The sequence below is a fragment of the Delphinapterus leucas genome, chromosome 5 (genome assembly GCF_059928025.1).
Source record: "Delphinapterus leucas isolate spDelLeu-1000000601 "Yukka" chromosome 5, BTC_Dleu_Yukka2, whole genome shotgun sequence".
NCBI classification, from domain to species: domain Eukaryota; kingdom Metazoa; phylum Chordata; class Mammalia; order Artiodactyla; family Monodontidae; genus Delphinapterus; species Delphinapterus leucas.
In genome coordinates, this window is record NC_143133.1 from 74,771,611 (window position 1) to 74,790,176 (window position 18,566).

The following is an 18,566-nucleotide window of genomic DNA, read 5'->3' on the forward strand; positions in this document are numbered from 1 at the left end:
GTATTCACCATTCTAATCAAAATTATAATTCTTTTCGAATTATCTACTCTTTTGATATTAATAACAAATTGAATATGGCCATTAAAATATTATCAACTCAAGCCACAGAGCACAGAAGTTCTATATCTATCATTTTCAGTATGTTCTTATAAGTCATTCTTTTGAGAAAATTATTATTTAGCTGCGACAAATATCTCAGTAGAAATTTAGTTATTCTCAAGATAATTTCAGTGATTAAGCAACATCTTCACCACACTGATTAAAAAGTTAATACTGAAAACTCAGCATGATAATAAAGAGGGCAAGAAGAATAGAGGTTAGGTAAAGTGGTAGTTGAATATTTAGTCACTATAGATTAATGACTGACCTGAGAAAATACAGACATACTAAAACAAGAGACATATTTAGAGGTCTCATCCCCGCTCCAACCGCTGTTCAGCACTGCTCTGAGGGGTCCACTTCTTAGTGCTTTAGAACGTTTAGAATAGGCATTAAATAAGAAGATCACAGGATTTTTATACTTACCGGTAAATGTTCAAGTAATGAAGTTACACTCTCAGACACATATATTATGCTTCCATCTGTCATGATTGCTAAAAAAAAACCATCAAGAGCCTGAAATTAAACATAATGGTCAGTTAAATGAAAAGAAAAAAGTATTTCACAGGACAGAAATAAAAATCTAAGATAAATGACAAAGGACTTAACTGTGGAAATTTCCAGAGCACTGTCAAAATGCTAGCTTTTCCCCTTTATAATACCTTAGTATCGTATCTATCTTTGTGCATTTTAAAATGCTTCTGGAAAAAAAAAATCACTCTATGGCCATTATTGGATGATTGGTTTCTAAAAGGTAGAAACAATGTTCTACCTTTATCATGTTATTATACAACAATGGCCTTATTTGAAGATGTTAATATCTCCGAAGCACATAGGCCACCAATAATATGTCTTCGGCACACAAAAGAACACATTACCACCTTCAGATATATTAACAGACAGATATTATGTACAGACTGAAGCACAGGGAGATACATGGGGAATAAAGTGAAAGGGAGTAAGCTGAAAAAGTAGGCTGAGGTCAGATCATGATAGGCCTTGAATACCAGGGCAAGACATATGGACTTTTTTCAAGAGTGGTCTGGAAGCAGTGTGTAAAGTGGATTTAGAGGAAAAAGTGAATTAAGAGGAAAATCTCAGTGGCCTTCAGAATAGTTGGGGAAGTTAAGGAGAATCCAAATGAAATTATCAGCAGTAAGAATAGAGAAGGATGGACTTAGGCAAGCATTAAGAAATGTGATGTTAGAGTTCAGGAGAGAAGTCAGCATAGGTGAACAATACTTAATAATAAAGCAATCCTGGGACTTCCCTGGTGGCGCAGTGGTTAAGAATCTGCCTGCCAATGCAGGGGACATGGGTTCGAGCCCTGGTCCGGGATGATCCCACATGCTGCGGAGCAACTAAGCCCGTGTGCTACAACTACTGAGCCTGCGCTCTACAGCCCGCAAGCCACAACTACTGAGCCCACATGCCACAACTACTGAAGCCTGCGTGCCTAGAGCTCATGCTCTGCAACAAGAGAAGCCACCGCAATGAGAAGCACGCGTACCTCAATGAAGAGTAGTCCCCACTCGCCACAACTAGAGAAAGCCCGTGCACAGCAACGAAGACCCAACCCGACTCAGCCAAAAATTTTAAAAAATAAATTTATAAAATAGTAATAATAATAATGAAGCAATCCTGTATTCACATATCACAAAGTTTTTCATTTGAGAATCCTAGGCACCAAAGTTGCAGCTGAAGAAATGAGATCTGCAAAAGAGAGGAGAATGCCAAAGACAAATCCTTGGGGAACAATCTATTTATGGGAATGAGAAGGAGCAAAAAGCACCAGAGAAAATGACAAAGACAGAATACGCTGTTGTCAATGAAGTCAATGGAAGAAAGAATGGCAAAGTGAATGAGGAGGAAGAGGGATGGTTCAGTATAACATAGAATCAAATAAGACAAGGAATGAGAAAATGAGGACTGAATTTTGGTGACTTTTAAGAGTAATTTCAATAGGAAGGTGAGTCACACTACAATGAGTTTAGAGGTGGGTGGATGATCAGAAGTCTATTATAAACCACTCTTTCTTCCCTTCTAAAGTTCATGAAAGGACACATTTTGAGGGGACAAAGTATCAAGGGAAGTCATTTTTTAAAAAAGTAACTGAAATATATTTGCAGGCTGAAGGGAAAGAAGATGCAATAGAAAAGATGTTGAAGATATACAGCAGAAAAGATACACCGTGAGAGGAGTTCCTCTTCTCCTATCAAAATAGTTATCACAGGGCTTCCCTGGTGGCACAGTGGTTGGGAGTCCGCCTGCCGATGCAGGGGACACGGGTTCGTGCCCTGGTCCGGGGGGATCCCACATGCCGTGGAGCGGCTGGGCCTGTGAGCCATGGCCACTGGGCCTGTGCGTCCGGAGCCTGTGCTCCGCAGCGGGAGAGGCCACAGCAGTGAGAGACCCGCCTACTGCAAAAAAAAAAAAAAAGTTATCACACTAAATTTGAATTTCTTGTTTTAGGGTTCTCTCAAAAGATACAATCTCTAGTGAGAATTATGTATAACTCCTCCAATACTGTATCTGCAGCACTAGCATATGTGTGGCCCGTGGCAACTAAAAAATAACCCGTATGTAATTTATGGATCTGAGAGTTAGAGTAACCTCCCTCCAAGTAACTGCTGAGGTACGTGTTGGAAGTAGGGAAAAAGGCATCCCCCACCTCCTCTTCTATTGAGGGAGACGTTTGGATATCAGAAAGTACTTATTTTGAGTAGATGCCTGTTTTCTAGAATGGCTCAAACTCATTCTTGGCTAATGTAAGGGGAGGGGGTGAAAATCTTATACTTTAAGCAAATTCATGAAATTTTTACAAAAACTCCTTGGTACAATAATGTTGGTATTATTTCCTAAGGAAAAGGGTCAAAATGATGTTAAGAAGGACATGCTTTTCTCATGTGAAGCTAGATTGTGTCATCTTTGAAAGCAAATTACTATTTTCTATGATGATCTCTAGTTGCTAGGAATTAGGATGCAACTCTCTTCTGTGAAGAGAATCAACTAAAATCAGAACTCTTAATGACTTGATCCCACTCCCAGAACCAGAGCCTGCCCCTTCCTCTTTCAAAGCAGGCAAAGATTCAGCAGAGAAAAGCCTCCACCAGCATCTCACCAAGTCTTAACACAAGAAGGGATCCAGGGCTCAAACTTCTTTTGAGTGGAAGAATGTAATTTCCCAAGAAGGTAAGCAGGTACACCAAAAACTGAAGGGGCCTTGGGGAGGAAGACTCGAGAGATGTGGAAGGAAGATCAAGACACAGAAGGACATCCTCATACCAAGACTGAAGACCTTGAAGGTTATCCCTTGCCCACGTTGTACGATAGGAGGGAAAGGGCTCATTAGTTAAAACTCATCTTCCTATTTGACATCTACTTTACCCACAACAAAAGGCCTGTGTAAACCTTCGCTGTTTCCTTAGTGGGTGTTTAATATGGGAAGACTGGATGGAAGTTCTAGGGAAGGGGACAGAACCACCTTGTGATGAGGCAGGCAGGGCACTGGCCCTTCCCTTGTAGATTACTGGAGAGAGCTGTCAGGTGCCAAGGAGAAAGAACTCCTTACAAGGAGATGACTTCACACAGAGATGACTTTGCATAGAGGTCTGGTCAGGGTAAACTGCCCTGATTTCCTTGGCTACTCTCAACACCCCCAGCAAGGGTAGCAAGGAATATTCCTTAAGCAACAGAGACAAGAGGAAGAGGGACGGGTGGCAACGGAAGAATGGAGAAAGACAGCCAACACATAAGGTATAAGTGAATTTTAAGATCTTAGTCTGAGTTCTTGAATTAATTAGCAATCTGACCAGACAAGCTGCAGCCTCTCCAGGCCTCATCCGTAAAATGAAGAGGTTGAGCTGAATGATCCCAACTCCTCTACTAGCAGCTCTAACATTCTACGATATAGCCTACATCCGAAATTCTGCTGAAACGGGTATCCAGACTGCCTAACTGTAATCTTATCAACATGACCAGCAAACAGTAACACAACTAGGTTAGCTGGACTCAGGTTACAGTACACACATTTATACATATCCTTCAATCTTGGCAATATGAACTTAAAATGCATATTTACTTAGTAGTTGTAAATATTCACTAAAAATCAAAAATATGCTTGACATATTGAAAATAAATAAATGTAGTATTTTTCAGGAATGTAATTTTAAAAGCAGTGAGGATAATCATGAGACAACTAATTTATATTTTCAAAATTAACATGTTTAAATTTTCTCTGTTGCATATTATATATAATGTTACAATCTCTGGACTCTTTATTTTTAACACTCATCTACATATGCACTACATGTGTCCTGGCAATTAATTTAAAAAATCTGTTCATTGTAAAGACAAATTTGAGGACAATGCTTTCCGTTTAGCTTATTAGCGAATAGGTAATTTACCTTGCTAAGATTCTTAAGTGTGGATATTACATCAATTTATGAATTTATAAAAAATTTTTCATACCAATAAAGCAGGGTACCTAAATAGCTTATGATTAACACAGAAGATCTTATTAAATGATTACACTGACAAATAAAGAAAAAATTAAAGAGGAATTAAATGAGTTGATTTCTTCTTGTGGTTATAGACATCAGCTTGTGTGTACCCCTTCATAAATGTATTACTTCTATCTAAAGAGATGATTTCGGACAATGGCAAACTACTTTTAAGAGGAGAAAAAATTTAACAAAATTGGAACTATTATTTGGTTTGTAACTTAGGTGTCCACTGACTTAAAGAGCTGACTGCTGGTTACTAAGCTAAAAGTCCTGTGCCACGGCTAGCCTTCACTGAAAACAAGTCTCATGAGTGGCAGTGGGCACAAGGGCTGGGGCCACCGGGACCAGAGGCTAGTCTTCCTGCAGTGAGTCCTAGCTAAGCTAATTACTGTTTTATTTTGAGCAAATTTCATAATCCCTTTGTTCCTCAATTTCCCCATCTGAAAGTTAGAAAGGGATACTAATAGTTTATCTTCAGAAGAGTATTGTGAGGATTCACTGAGGTAATATGTGAAAAGTGCTCAGTTATTTTTCAGATTTTAAGCACAACTTTAAATATATATACAATGTATTTATACTCCAACAAATTTTCATACGGTAACATTTCTGCTGAATAGGTAAAGACTTAATTAATCCAGCAATTAACTGTTCCACCTAAAGTGTAAATAGAAAAATAGTTCATTAATTAGCAAAATAATGTTGCCTTAGGCTTTAGTCAATATACAAAGACACTTGAGACATGGCTATTACATATACATACACCACACAGAAAAATGCTTAAGTTCTAAAATAACAGACCCAAACAAACAGAATGAGAAATGTAAATTATTTAACAACCTCTATATATTCCTACCTCAACTGCTTTCCTCTACTTCTTCCATGTCTACCTTCTGCATATGTATTTTTCTTGTCCTTAACTGTTACAACCAAAATATACCACCTTTGTTTATTGTAAGTTTTCATGGAAATCTGATACTGAACTCCGTACTTTGTGTGCATAGATACCTTATTAATGTAAATAGGAAATGATTAAAAAGTAAAATAGGGATGAGTGACTCAAAATTTTTGTGGATTTTATAATTGATTGTATGAGTTATTAAATTTTGCAATTCTAAGCAAATATGACCTGAATTGTTTTCAAAAATAATTTTGTCACAAAAGAACATCTACTTATTTCGTTTTAGAAGTTTCTATTTGAATTGAGAAAAGTTGCCTTTCAATGTATATTTCATTATTTTAATATTTTCAAACTACTTCATTTATTACCATTTTATGTTGTGTTTAGGCGGATTTTAATTTGTTAAAAAAATCTTACTGTCTAGTAGAATACATTTCATAATAATATTTAGTATGTGATGAATAATATATTTTATTTTTCATTTGAATGTTACTGTGGTCCAGGTAGAGAACTTGGTAGTTATAGGTTTCTGACTTTTATTAAGCCTCTCAAAAATCCAGATGTTACTGAAACCACAAAGATTTGGCATTATTTTACCACACAGTACTATTTCCTTACAATACTTACATCAGTTAATTTTAACTGAAGAGATAGTTGACTGACTTACACTGAATTAAGATTTTTCAATATTAAATTAATATTGTTAAAACTATACTAAAATTGGTAGCCCCCATGATTTCTCTTTTAAGGAAAATAAAACTTTTCAAAAATTAAATCTGGACATACCTCCAGCATTAATTGTGTAAACTCTTCATTACTAAGGAATGTAGGTTTCCAGTCCTGTCGAATTTCACTAGCATCTGACTGTGCAGTGATTTCTGTAAACAGATTGACACATTAGCCGTATAGTCCAACCACAGGGAGAGGGTGGTGGTACAAAAGTCCTACAAGTTGCCTTCCCTTCTCCCACTCTAAACGATAGTCAATAACATTCATTGGTCTAGGTAGGTTATCAGGAGGTCCAAGTTTGGGGATGAGGAAATATTTGAGCTAATGTAGCAAGTTATCTCCTTGGATTTGCTCTCCTGAAAATACCAGTCTCTTTGTATTTTCTTTGGGGAGCTCTGAGAACCTGTATTGCTGACAGGCCTGAGGTTGCTTCCTGCTTTACACAATGACCAAACAAGAATCAGAACAAGCAGATTAGACCAAGCATTAGGAATATGTTCTTTTTCTCCTTCCTTTCTTTGCCATTCAAACGGTAGCACCTAGAGCAGACATAAGGACGTGAACCTGGAGGAAAGGAGCCAAGGAGATCAGTCAGTCTGCTTCTAAAAAAGAATGACTTTATTTCACTCCAAAAAAAAAAAAAAAAAAAAAATTTAAAAAAAGAACGACTTTAGGCCTGCCTATTGCCAGGCAGAAAGATTCTTTCCAGTCTAAGGTATTCTATTCTTAATTAATCAAGGAGACTAAAATAAAATTTTAGGCAAAAACTTTATAGTAATAAACCCAGAGTAATCCTGCTTAGTGACCTCTGGTATGTTTTCTTAGTGGTAGGAAGCTGGTCAAAAATTTGCAGATCCCTGGCTTAAGGCACACATTTTAACACAATAATTATAGTTTATCTTGCAACATACTTCTAATGGATTTAGTTATGAGAAAACTATTCATACATGATGAAATGTGAACTATTTAGGTAATATTTTTTCATTTTTAAATGCGGACATATTAAAACAAACAAGTAAAATTAAAATCTATGTCATAGAGCTTACTCTACAAAATATACTCTACCTTCCAGTGAAAAAAATGGACTAAGTTGTTTTGATTTTTCTATTACCAGATATATAAATATAGCATATTAAATTGGCACCCAAAATTTGGCACGTACTAGATATGAAGAGTAACTGAGAAGTATAGCTACTAGTTCTGTGGAACATAGTCATGCTTTTCAAATTCACATTATATACACTCAGAAAAAAGGACTTAAATCCATAAGCAAATCCCATCAAGTTTAGTTAAACCCAGGTTTATTTTTAGAGTAAGAAGTATATAAGAATCACCTTTCAATTTAAGGTAAATGTTTTTGGTGTGAGAATCATATACCCAATTTTGAAAAAAATATCTAAATGCCAAAATGAATCCTCTATTGTCAGGGGGAAATAATTATGCATGCATATTATTTCATTTCATTCAACAATCATTTACTGAACTCCTACAATGTCTGAGGAATGAGTGTGCTATCTAACAAGGGGCCCTGAAGTTAGTGAGAATACTATTTGTAGAGATAAAATGTAATGATAATGGTGGCAATAAAAATGAAGACCAGCAATTTTGAGAATAATCAACAAAACTGGCAACTGTGATACTGTACTACAGAAGATGAAAAAAATGCAAAACTCTTCTCAGGTTTGAGTCCCAGGGGATTGAAAGGATAGTGGTATGAAAATGAAAAAAGGAAAGCTGAGAGAAAGAGATGACTTGAAAAATGAAAATGAATTCAACTTCAGATGCGTTGAGTCTGAGGACACGTAAAACAAAGACCCAGAAGTTACCTGGAAAAAAAAAACTGAAAAGTTTGCATCTAGAAATATAGATTTAGTAGTTTAAGAGAGAGGCAAAACCAAGGGAAGGAGCATAGAGAAAGCAAGGGCACAAAAGACAAGACCTTGAGAAATGTCATGTTCAGAGGGCAGAAAAAGAAAGAGGAAAGAAGTTAGCTCAGTTGGGAGGGGGAGGTGAATGAAGAAGTACAGTGTATCTCAGGCCAACGGAAAAGGAAGCCAGTGGAGGATGGATGAAAATTTCCAGTGCTTCAGAGATGCAGAAGAGGATGAAATATAAGAAAAAGCTACCGATTTATTGGTAGCAGAGGGGGTAGGGGGTCATGGCATTAATTAAATTAACAAAAAATAATTTTAAACAGTGGTGGAGCATAAACCAGGCTAGTAATGCATCACAGAGTGAGCTAGCAATAAATAGAGGCACTAGTTACAAACTCTCTTTCTGAGAAGTTCTGCAGTTTCATTTCCATCTGAAAAAGAAATGTCCTTTTACAAGTTTTTCACCTATTTTCTATTAAGTAGCATTTATTAAGTACCAAAATACTTAACATTCCTTAAACTTCTCTTTTCATGACTTATTTGCTCAAAGTGATTTTCTTTGATTAACAAATAATCACTTTAAAACACAGTGTTTTTATTTCCTAGATATACACTGAAGCAATCTTTTAAAATGACATATAAAGTTCTCATGATCTGACTCTTGCTTCTCTTTCAAATATACCCGTAACTTTCCAACTCAAACTATGCTCCAGTTAAACTGCTCTCCCTGCTTCTCTGGTTTTACACATGCTATTTCCTCCATGTGAAATGCTGTTTTTCTTAAGCTAACAGGAAGGCTCAGTTGAAAAATTAACTGTTTAAGACTTCCCTGACACATTCTTTCCTGTGTTCTCACACAGTTTACAGTTTACGAGCACTACTCACATTATAATTACTTGCATTGCAATTAGCTGTTTATAATGTTTGTCTCCCTTGGCCTGAGTTACTTGAGGGCCAGGACTGTTACCCTGCACCACAAGAATCTAGGATATACTAGTAGGCACTAAAAACATGTTTGTTGAATGAAAGAAAGAACATACCAGGAAATCTTTAAAAAAGCGATTATTTACTTTTCTTAAAAATGGTTAGGAAGCATACAGTCTCAAGCCATCACTGCCAAGATTCCATCACATTATGTTTTAAGAGACAGTCTGTTATTATTCAAAAAAAAAATCCATTTTACAAAGTTAAAAATGTACCTTTATGTTTTCGTAAAAAATCAATGCTCTTCTGTAGAACAGTAGATTTGTCCATCTTTCTAGCATTCCCAGGAAGCATGGATCCCAGTTCTTTAATGAGAACATTAAACTGATCTCTACGTTTCTTTTCAGATTTGTTTCTAGATACTCTGATGAAATAAAAAATTAAATAATCAGTTTTCAAACAGTCCATTTAATTACACAAATAGTTTAATACAGTGCTCAATACAGACACAACCACAGAGCATGTACTTCTGTCAATACAGATGGTAATAAATATTTATATCCTAGGTTACCAACAATATACAGTTAATCAGGGCAATAATTTTTCTTCTTGGTTTAACCACTAAAGAAACTTTTACATTTTAAGCATTCGGCATACATGTTTTTATGAAAATGTCAGTAAGACAAACTACATTCAAATCTCAGGTTTTATTTAATCTAATATTTACCAAGAATCTGTATTTTCCTTATAAGGTTATTATGAATATTACTGAGATACAGTTTCTGAAAGCACATACAATGTATAAGTCCAAATCATTAAAAATTATTGAATAGGAGAAAGTTATCCATCTCCTGTAAGTTTTAAATTATAAACAGAAATCTAAAAATGAAAATTTCCCTACCCTCAGGCTTACCCACACATTCTTCCTCTTTATTCCTCCGTCCCAGCCTCCAACACAGAGCTGTAACAACTCTTTTGCATAGCTGTCTCTCCACTGGGTTGTAGGCTTCTTGATAACAGAGCCCCAGTTTTTTCATCTAAGCACTTAAGCATAACACCTAACAAACAGTAAGCACTCAAAATATATGTGCTAAAGGAATAATTCCCACTGTTCTATGTGAAGCAGTAACTAGAAGCAAATTCTTAGTTGTACTGAGAACTCTTGAGATAAATAAACACAATTATTTACAGAGCAATTAATCATTCCATAATACTCCTAATTACCTGCTTTGTGAAGTCAGATTTTAGAATTCAATTTTAGAAAGTACACTACTTTCCCAAAAGATCCCCAAAGGTCAGAGGATAATTCTATTAATTTAATTTAATTTTTTTCAGTAAAGGAGCATTTATTCTGTATTAGTGCTGGGAAAAAATACAACTGTTCAAACCTCTTAAGAAACATGACAGAAATTAACTGACTCCCTCACCAAACATTGAATGCTTTGTTATAATGACAGAGACTGTGCTAATAAGGACTAGGGATACTAGAGAAAGATAAGCCCTTTCAAGAAATTCACCTAACACCTATGGAACCTCCTTAAGTGTGCCGAATTGAGTCATGAAGGCTAAGTGAGAAAGGGATGGTGGCGGGGTGTGAGCAGGGCATTCCAGACACAGGATACTTGCACAAAGATGAAAACCTAACAGGAATTCCCTGGCAGTCCAGTGGTTAGGACTCTGCACTTCCACTGTAGGGGGCACGGGTCTGATCCCTGGTCACGGAACTAATGTCCCTGCATGCTGTGCGGTGTGGCCAAAAAAATAAAATAAAAATTAAAAAGGGCCACACATCTATCACAAGTAGTTCAGCATGGCTCATGTAGCTAGTGTACAAGCTTTCTGTGCCCAGCTATGCTGGAGTTGGAGGAGGAGGGTGGGTGGCAATTAGGAATAATAAGTACTGGAAGAAAAAATCATGAAGTTTTTATGCTACACAAAAGGATTTAGTTTAATAGTGAAAGCCATGGGAAGGCACTAAAAGGTTTTAAGCAAAGAAATGACTGACATGAACAGAACTCCTTGTTAAGACCATTCTAGCACTAGAGTAATGAAAAGATCAGTGTTTGGCAAAACAAATTCATTTAACAAATACTACTGGAAATTTACTGTATGCAAAACAAGACTGGAGGCCACATGACCCATGTGTAATATAATTTGAGATATTAGTTTCGGTAGACCAATGGTTTGGGGAGAATTTAAATATGGTGAAATTGCCTGTTTGACATTTTAAAGGACACATACTAGAGGAAGTTAGACATACAGATCTAGTTATATTCCTCTAGAAAGGAGTAACTAGGAAATAAGCAACTGAGACTTATTATATATGAAATATCTGAAGACATGGGTAAAATTTAGAGCCATTATTTGTTGTATATAAGTTACTACTGGAAATTGTATATAATTGTATAAATGTTGTATATAAGGCACTACTAGAAACATACATGAAATTTCATTTAATTCCTCCAAAGTAGACTTTATTATTTTTCATGTTACAAGTGTGACAACTCAGGCATAAAAGAGAATATGCCCAGGATCATACAGTTACCATGAAGTAATAGTTCAAAACAGGCATCTTAACTCCAGCATAAGAAATATACAGAAATCAAGTATCACTGCCAATTCTACCAGTGGATCACACCCATTAAAGCAACTTTATTTCATGTTACGTTCAGATTGGACGTACTCAGCCCTTGTGATGACCTCAATAATAACAGGCCACAGATGTCAGCGTTCAACATGGTCCATTTAATTCTGACAGCATTATTATGAGGCCTTCTCTTTCTCCAAGGTTTCCCACAGCCATAGCATTTTTGGTCCCCTAAAAACACGATCAAACCTTCAAAGTCTCTGTGAACAGAATACCCTTAGCTCACCTTATCCATCTCTAAACTTGGCCTTTAAATCTGTCCAAGTTAATTCCTCAAAGTTCTGCCTCTGAAGACCTAAACAGACATTTCTCCAAAGAAGATATACAGACTGCCAACAAACACATGAAAGAATGCTCAACATCATTAATCATTAAAGAAATGCAAATCAAAACTACAATGAGATATCATCTCACACCAGTCAGAATGGCCATCATCAAAAAATCTAGAAACAATAAATGCTGGAGAGGGTGTGGAGAAAAGGGAACACTCATGCACTGCTGGTGGGAATGTGAATTGGTACAGCCACTATGGAGAACAGTATGGAGGTTCCTTAAAAAACTACAAATAGAACTACCATATGACCCAGCAATCCCACTACTGGGCATATACCCTGAGAAAACCAAAATTCAAAAAGAGTCAAGTACCAAAATGTTCATTGCAGCTCTATTTACAATAGCCCGGAGATGGAAACAACCTAAGTGCCCATCATCGGATGAATGGATAAAGAAGATGTGGCACATATATACAATGGAGTATCACTCAGCCACAAAAAGAAACGAAATTGAGCTATTTGTAATGAGGTGGATGTAAGTCAGAGTGAAGTAAGTCAGAAAGAGAAAGACAAATACCGTATGCTAACACATATATATGGAATTTAAGAAAAAAAAAATGTCATGAAGAACCTAGGGGTAAGACAGGAATAAAGACACAGACCTACTGGAGAACGGACTTGAGGATATGGGGAGGGGGAAGGGTGAGCTGTGACAGGGCGAGAGAGAGGCATGGACATATATACACTACCAAACGTAAGGTAGATAGCTAGTGGGAAGCAGCCGCATAGCACAGGGAGATCAGCTCGGTGCTTTGTGACCGCCTGGAGGGGTGGGATAGGGAGGGTGGGAGAGAGGGAGACGCAAGAGGGAAGAGATATGGGAACATATGTATATGTATAACTGATTCACTTTGTTATAAAGCAGAAACTAACACACCATTGTAAAGCAATTATACCCAATAAAGATGTTAAAAAAAAAAAAAAGTTCTGCCTCTTCATTCAGGCAAGACTGATTATTCCCACCTTATCAGTGACTTTCTCTCTACCCTGAAATATTTTATAAGAACCTTCCCCCACTAGACTGAAGTTAAGGGAAAGGAGTTATCCAATATATTTTTAGCTTCAAATTCAGGTCTTTTTATTTCCTTGAATAAAGTTGTATATAACTTTCCTCAAAATCTTCTTCCCAGATATATTTTAATCATTCATTTAAGAATTTAGCAGTTTATCTGGTTATGTGAATATTCTTCTTATCCCAGTACCTTTTATTTTGCTAAATACAGACATTTAGGAACTACTACTTATTATATATTTATCTTTTGTATCTGTATGTAATGCTACTACACTCTCTACCCTCGTGTCTAAGCACCCAAGTAGTTCAATGTGGCTGGAAAAAAACCATAAAGTATTTACTGCTTACCCTCAATGACTACAAACTTGGCTGCAATGCTCTCTGGACCCTCCCTCCTGATCCTGTAATCACCATCAAGGCCCGTATCTAAGGTCAAGCCCCCACCATCACCACCATGGCTCTAGATCCCATCCTGTCACCTACTTGATGATACCTCTCCACCAATTCTTCCCCCCGACACCCACTCTCTACCACCCACTTTCGCTTCTGTTGGAGAATGGAGGCATGTCAAAAGACACAGAAGCCCACCCAGAAAGACCTCCCAAAGGCCAAAGCTGGAACAAACCGAGCAACAGAATAACATAGCACTGAAGTATAACCTAAAGTACAAAAAAATCATGAGTCCGTACAAAATATACATGAGTCCATAGAGATATAAATAAATGGGAAAGAGACTTTTTTTTTTACAGAAGAATTTCAAATATGTGTAGATATCCCTTCCTATGAGAGGTGAAGTTTAATTCCCCCATCTCTACTCTGAAGGTGTGCTATCCTAAATAAATTATTTCCAAAGAATAGAGTGGGTTAACAGAAAATAGTAACTACAATGGTAAATCTAGGCAAACCCTGCCTTAGTCGAGTGACGAAGGCTAACATCCCCAGTGATGTCATGTAAATATTATGTGCACAATATGATGTGGTGAGAAGGGCACTTTTAGAGGATAATTTATAAATTACATACTGATACTCTAACCTCTTCCACCTTGCTAACATATCTAAGTTCTTAAGGCAGATAGATTTTGGAAATCACTGATTTACTATTACATTTATTTATTATTCATTTATTTACTATTTTATATCTGAAGTTGAACTACCTTTTTGCTTTGTCCTTGTCATCTTCTTCCACCAACCCATCAAAAATACTACCATCGTCTCTAAAAGGAAAAGAAAGTGGATAGAGAAAATAAGAGAGCAGACTCACTAAGCAACAGCAATACTAAAACAACGTATGAATCAAATCAGTTATATCCTAGGATTTTTGTAGAGTTATGGATTGCGTAAGTTCAAACTCAGTAACTACTAACCTGTTTTCTAACACATATAGACAAAGTTCAACTATGTTTTACATTTTAAAAAGTTTATTACAATCAACAAGAATTTAACTTTACCAGAGGTTAAATATCTTATTCCAAACTTTTAGTAACCAGTGAAAATCTATAGAAAGTCAGTATATTTGCCATTATATAAAATGATTCATTTGAAATTATTTTAATTATAGTAGCACACTTAAAAAACATTTTCTGAGACATTTACTTTATAAAACACAAATCACTCAGAAACATCACAATATCTAGCATATTAACTTATACTGATATATTTTCATTCAGTACTGATTCATTTGACAAATATTTGTTAGCACTCATGTACCAGGCTCTGTTCTGGACATGGTTACAGAGCAGTTAATTAGACATACAGAGCCCCACTCTCATATAGCTTATTTTCTAGTAGAAACAAATCAACATGAAAATGTATGAATTTTATTATTTTTTTTAAAGGGGTGATGTTTTAATTACTGGGTGGTTACTTTAGTCTGAGTGGTTAGGGAAGGACTTGCTGAAGTGGGGACGTTTGAGTCTGAGATCTAAGCGACAAGAAGGGGTTGGTTATGGGAAGACCAAGGGGAAGAGCATTCTAACAAATGAAACCAAGAGCACTGGTTGCTAACTCCTTAATCTAAGGGGCAATAGTAAATAGCTGCAAGTGATATGAGCTTTTACATGAACTCACTATTCACCTCTTTAACCACATCTTTCTGTGGCCTATAAAGTGCCTACAAGCCCCACAACTGAGATCATCTACAAATCTCGTATCATAGAGGTTCATGAGTAGACTTTTGGGGTTCCATGTATACAATGAAATTTATAAAAAATTCTGTATGTAAATGTACATTATTGAGAAGAGAGTCCATAACTTTCACGATATTCAGAGAGATAACGAACTCATATTAAAAACCACTGCTTTATGTCTGAACACCCAGATGTTGTCCCTACAGGTCATACTGTCTAGAATAGGAAGTGACAATCATTCAGAAGCATAATGCCAAAATCATATTTAATCTTTAGGAGTAGTGAAGAAACATCCTTTCTGAGGAAAAGACTACACATAGATTTCACCTGAAACTATGGCACAGCCCACATCCATGGCAGTGGCAGGCAGGCCTCCCTGAGGAAACTCCTTGCCCCTTAAGTCTTAAGCTCTGATAGAGTACATACCTTCACTGTTTACCTCATAGAAAAGGGAGGAAAGCTGTCCCTAGATGTCAGAGTCACTTCTGTGCACAACTCTAGCTACAAAACTCTTAAAGAATCCCCTATGGAAGAATCACACATTACACTATACTAAAAGCACAGGAACTACAGGAACTTTAGTGTCAGATCAATACAGGTCATAACTCCACCTTATTACTTACTATGTGACTTTAAACAAGTTATTTAACCTCTCTGGCCTATAGACTCCTCATCTGTAAATTCTCATGGAATTACTGTGAAGTTAAATGGAGTAAGACATAAAAAGTGCTCTGTACATTAGCTGTCAAAGAGCAGGTAGTTTTTAAAAACTGGTACTGTATTTCATCAAATTTAAGACACCACTGACTATAAGACTTACTATTTTATGTGCCACTATGAAAGAAAACAATGCCACCAATTAAATTATGATAAGCCAATTGTAAGATGAATCCCAATGTCAGACATGTTAAAATGTAAAAAAATAAAGTCTTTAAATCAAAGAAACAAGGAGGTCCATCCTTTTCCCAATAGTAAGATTTAAAGATTATAATTTCAACTAATGAAATCCTAATTATAGTCAACTCTCATGAGTCACAAATGCTAAGATGCTTAAAGGGCTGAAGTTAGAACCAACAGATAAGGAGACAGATGATCCCACAAAGCGCCAAGCAAACGTCTGCAATTGTCGTAATTTATTTCAGAGCAGTTCTGACCAAATCACTCAGAATTACAGTTCAAGATCCATTCAGAACACAAGCCACATGCTGTTGACTTTGGCTCTAGATCATATACCTTACTTACTATTACATGAAATTTGCTCGGTACAGAAGGTAAATGGAACAGTAATTATGGTTAAGCATAATACTCCTTTTATGAGTTTGATACAGACCATTACTCTAACAGTGAATTTTTTAATAGCTTTATATAATTCAAAATAAACAAGTCTCTAAAAACATACCTGTCAACAAGTGAGCTCATTTTACTACAGCTTACGGTAAACAACATAACATATTACGTTTTCGTCTTGTAGTAGACATTTGTACTTCTCCTTGGGTGGAAAGAAAAATAAATGGTCATTAGTTTTCTAAAAAACTTATGTCTACAAACACAGTAATTTGTGAAACACTATGTTTTCATAGAGACTTCAAAATGTTTTTGTTTCTACTGAAGGCTATAACATTATTTTCAAGCAAATATACTTAGTTGAGGCACATTTGAGGCTGTTTTTCCTTTTAAAAAAAGGACTACAGGGGAAGAAAAATTGAAGACCATAATTCATTTTCTTTCTATAACAAAATAGTGGAAATTAAAAAGCCACTCTTTTTTTTTTTTTTTGCGGTATGCGGGCCTCTCACTGTTGTGGCCTCTCCCATTGCGGAGCACAGGCTCCGGACGCACAGGCTCGGTGGCCATGGCTCATGGGCCCAGCCTCTCGGCGGCATGTGGGATCTTCCCGGACCGGGACACGAACCTGTGTCCCCTGCATCGGCAGGCGGACTCTCAACCACTGCGCCACCAGGGAAGCCCCTAAAAAGCCGCTCTTAATATTCAGTATATATATTAGACTACATAGGCTACATATGTAAGCCTATGTAAGTAGGCTAGAATAACACCAGCTAGTGGGCAATAAACATTTGTTGAAAGCCTACTTTCTGTTAAACAGTATAGTTAGCTTTGGAAATAGAAGGATGAGAGACACAATCACTATAGGCAAAAATCTGCAATTAAAGAGGGAGATGGATAACTAAATAATTATAATAAAAGGGATGATGAAGGTATATTGGTGGGGGGGACAGTCAGAGGAAATATTCTTGATGACAGTGAGTTTGTTAGGCAGTCTAAATTCTTGTTACTGAAAATGTGCTCCAGAGACCATCACCATCATCTGAGAGATTGTTAAAATATAGAATCTTGATCCCAACTCTAGTCCCACTGAAGCAAAATCTACATTTTAACAAGGTCTTCATGTGATTTGTATGACCATTTAAGTTTGAGAAATAACAGACTAAAGGACAGGAAGAGGTAATAGTTGAAGGGATTCTAAGCCACAAGAAAAGTGATTTGCAAAGGCACAGGCATTTATGAGAGAGCATCATATTTGAGAAAGTTTTCTCTTTAGAGAAAAATGTAGGCATATTACAACGGAAAGTTTTAATTACTAGAGCATAAAGTGAGAGACAACAGGAGTGGTAAAGGGGTGAAGGCAAGTCAAGCAGAGAAGAGCCTTATTATGAAGTTTCATACTCACATTGAAGGGATTAAAATTTACTGCTTAAAAACTCAGTCATAAGCCTAAAATTTATCTCTCTATATTCTATACAGTTTTGCTAAAGTATAAAGCAGGTTTTACCCATATAAGATACTTATAGTCATGAGTTAAATATTGAATAACCACCTTAACTCTAATAAATATCCTAACAGTTTTGAGGCATAAGAATTATTTTTTAATTAAAGTTTAGAAAATAGTGTAAATTATTGTGTAACTCTAACTAAATGAGAGAATATTAAAGGACATGAGACTCTATAATACTCTATCATTGTTTTTAAATGTACATTCATGAGAGGAAGAGAGGATAACTCTGGATAAATGATGCTGGGTTGTCCTTGTGGTTATGGCTGCAGAAGCAGAACTGTGAAGGGCTAAGAGTTCTTAAAAGATAATGAGTGGGGGAGTCAGGAAAAATAAAAAGAACTAACTCCAGGATAAAATAGTGATTTTAAGTGTCTGGGTCAACATCAGCAGATGGAACAGAAAATTATAGAATTTTAGAGTTAGAAGAGACTTTAAAGATCACCTAAGTACAGCCCTCTGGTCTAACAGACATACTTAGTTAGCATCATGGTAATAACAGAGGTTGGTTCTATCACTAGAACAGAAAGAACAGTGCAAAGGTAACACAGCCAATTTGAGTGAATTAAAAAAAGAACAGTTTCAGTTTAAAGTTAAAAGACCAGATCTGAGCCTTATATGGCAGCAAG

The 18,566-nt window shown here is 36.3% G+C and overlaps 1 protein-coding gene across 10 annotated transcripts in view; it reads right to left on the bottom strand.

The window, feature by feature from the left end:
- CLOCK (clock circadian regulator) overlaps positions 1-18,566 on the bottom strand; it is a 144,962-nt gene that overhangs the window by 48,924 nt on the left and 77,472 nt on the right. For 9 of the 10 annotated variants that reach the window (XR_016393289.1, XR_016393288.1, XM_089911942.1 and 6 more), the window contains 5 exons: positions 16,546-16,635; positions 14,175-14,234; positions 9,305-9,453; positions 6,289-6,380; positions 526-615 (listed from right to left, as the gene is read on the bottom strand). Coding sequence is in view for 8 of the 10 variants with exons in the window: in XM_089911942.1 (XP_089768068.1) it covers positions 526-615; positions 6,289-6,380; positions 9,305-9,453; positions 14,175-14,234; positions 16,546-16,592 (438 nt within the window). In the remaining 2 variants the exon portion in view is untranslated. Of the gene's footprint in view, positions 1-525; positions 616-6,288; positions 6,381-9,304; positions 9,454-9,942; positions 14,235-16,545; positions 16,636-18,566 lie in introns of those variants that run through there. The other variant, XM_089911944.1, reaches the window with a different exon arrangement.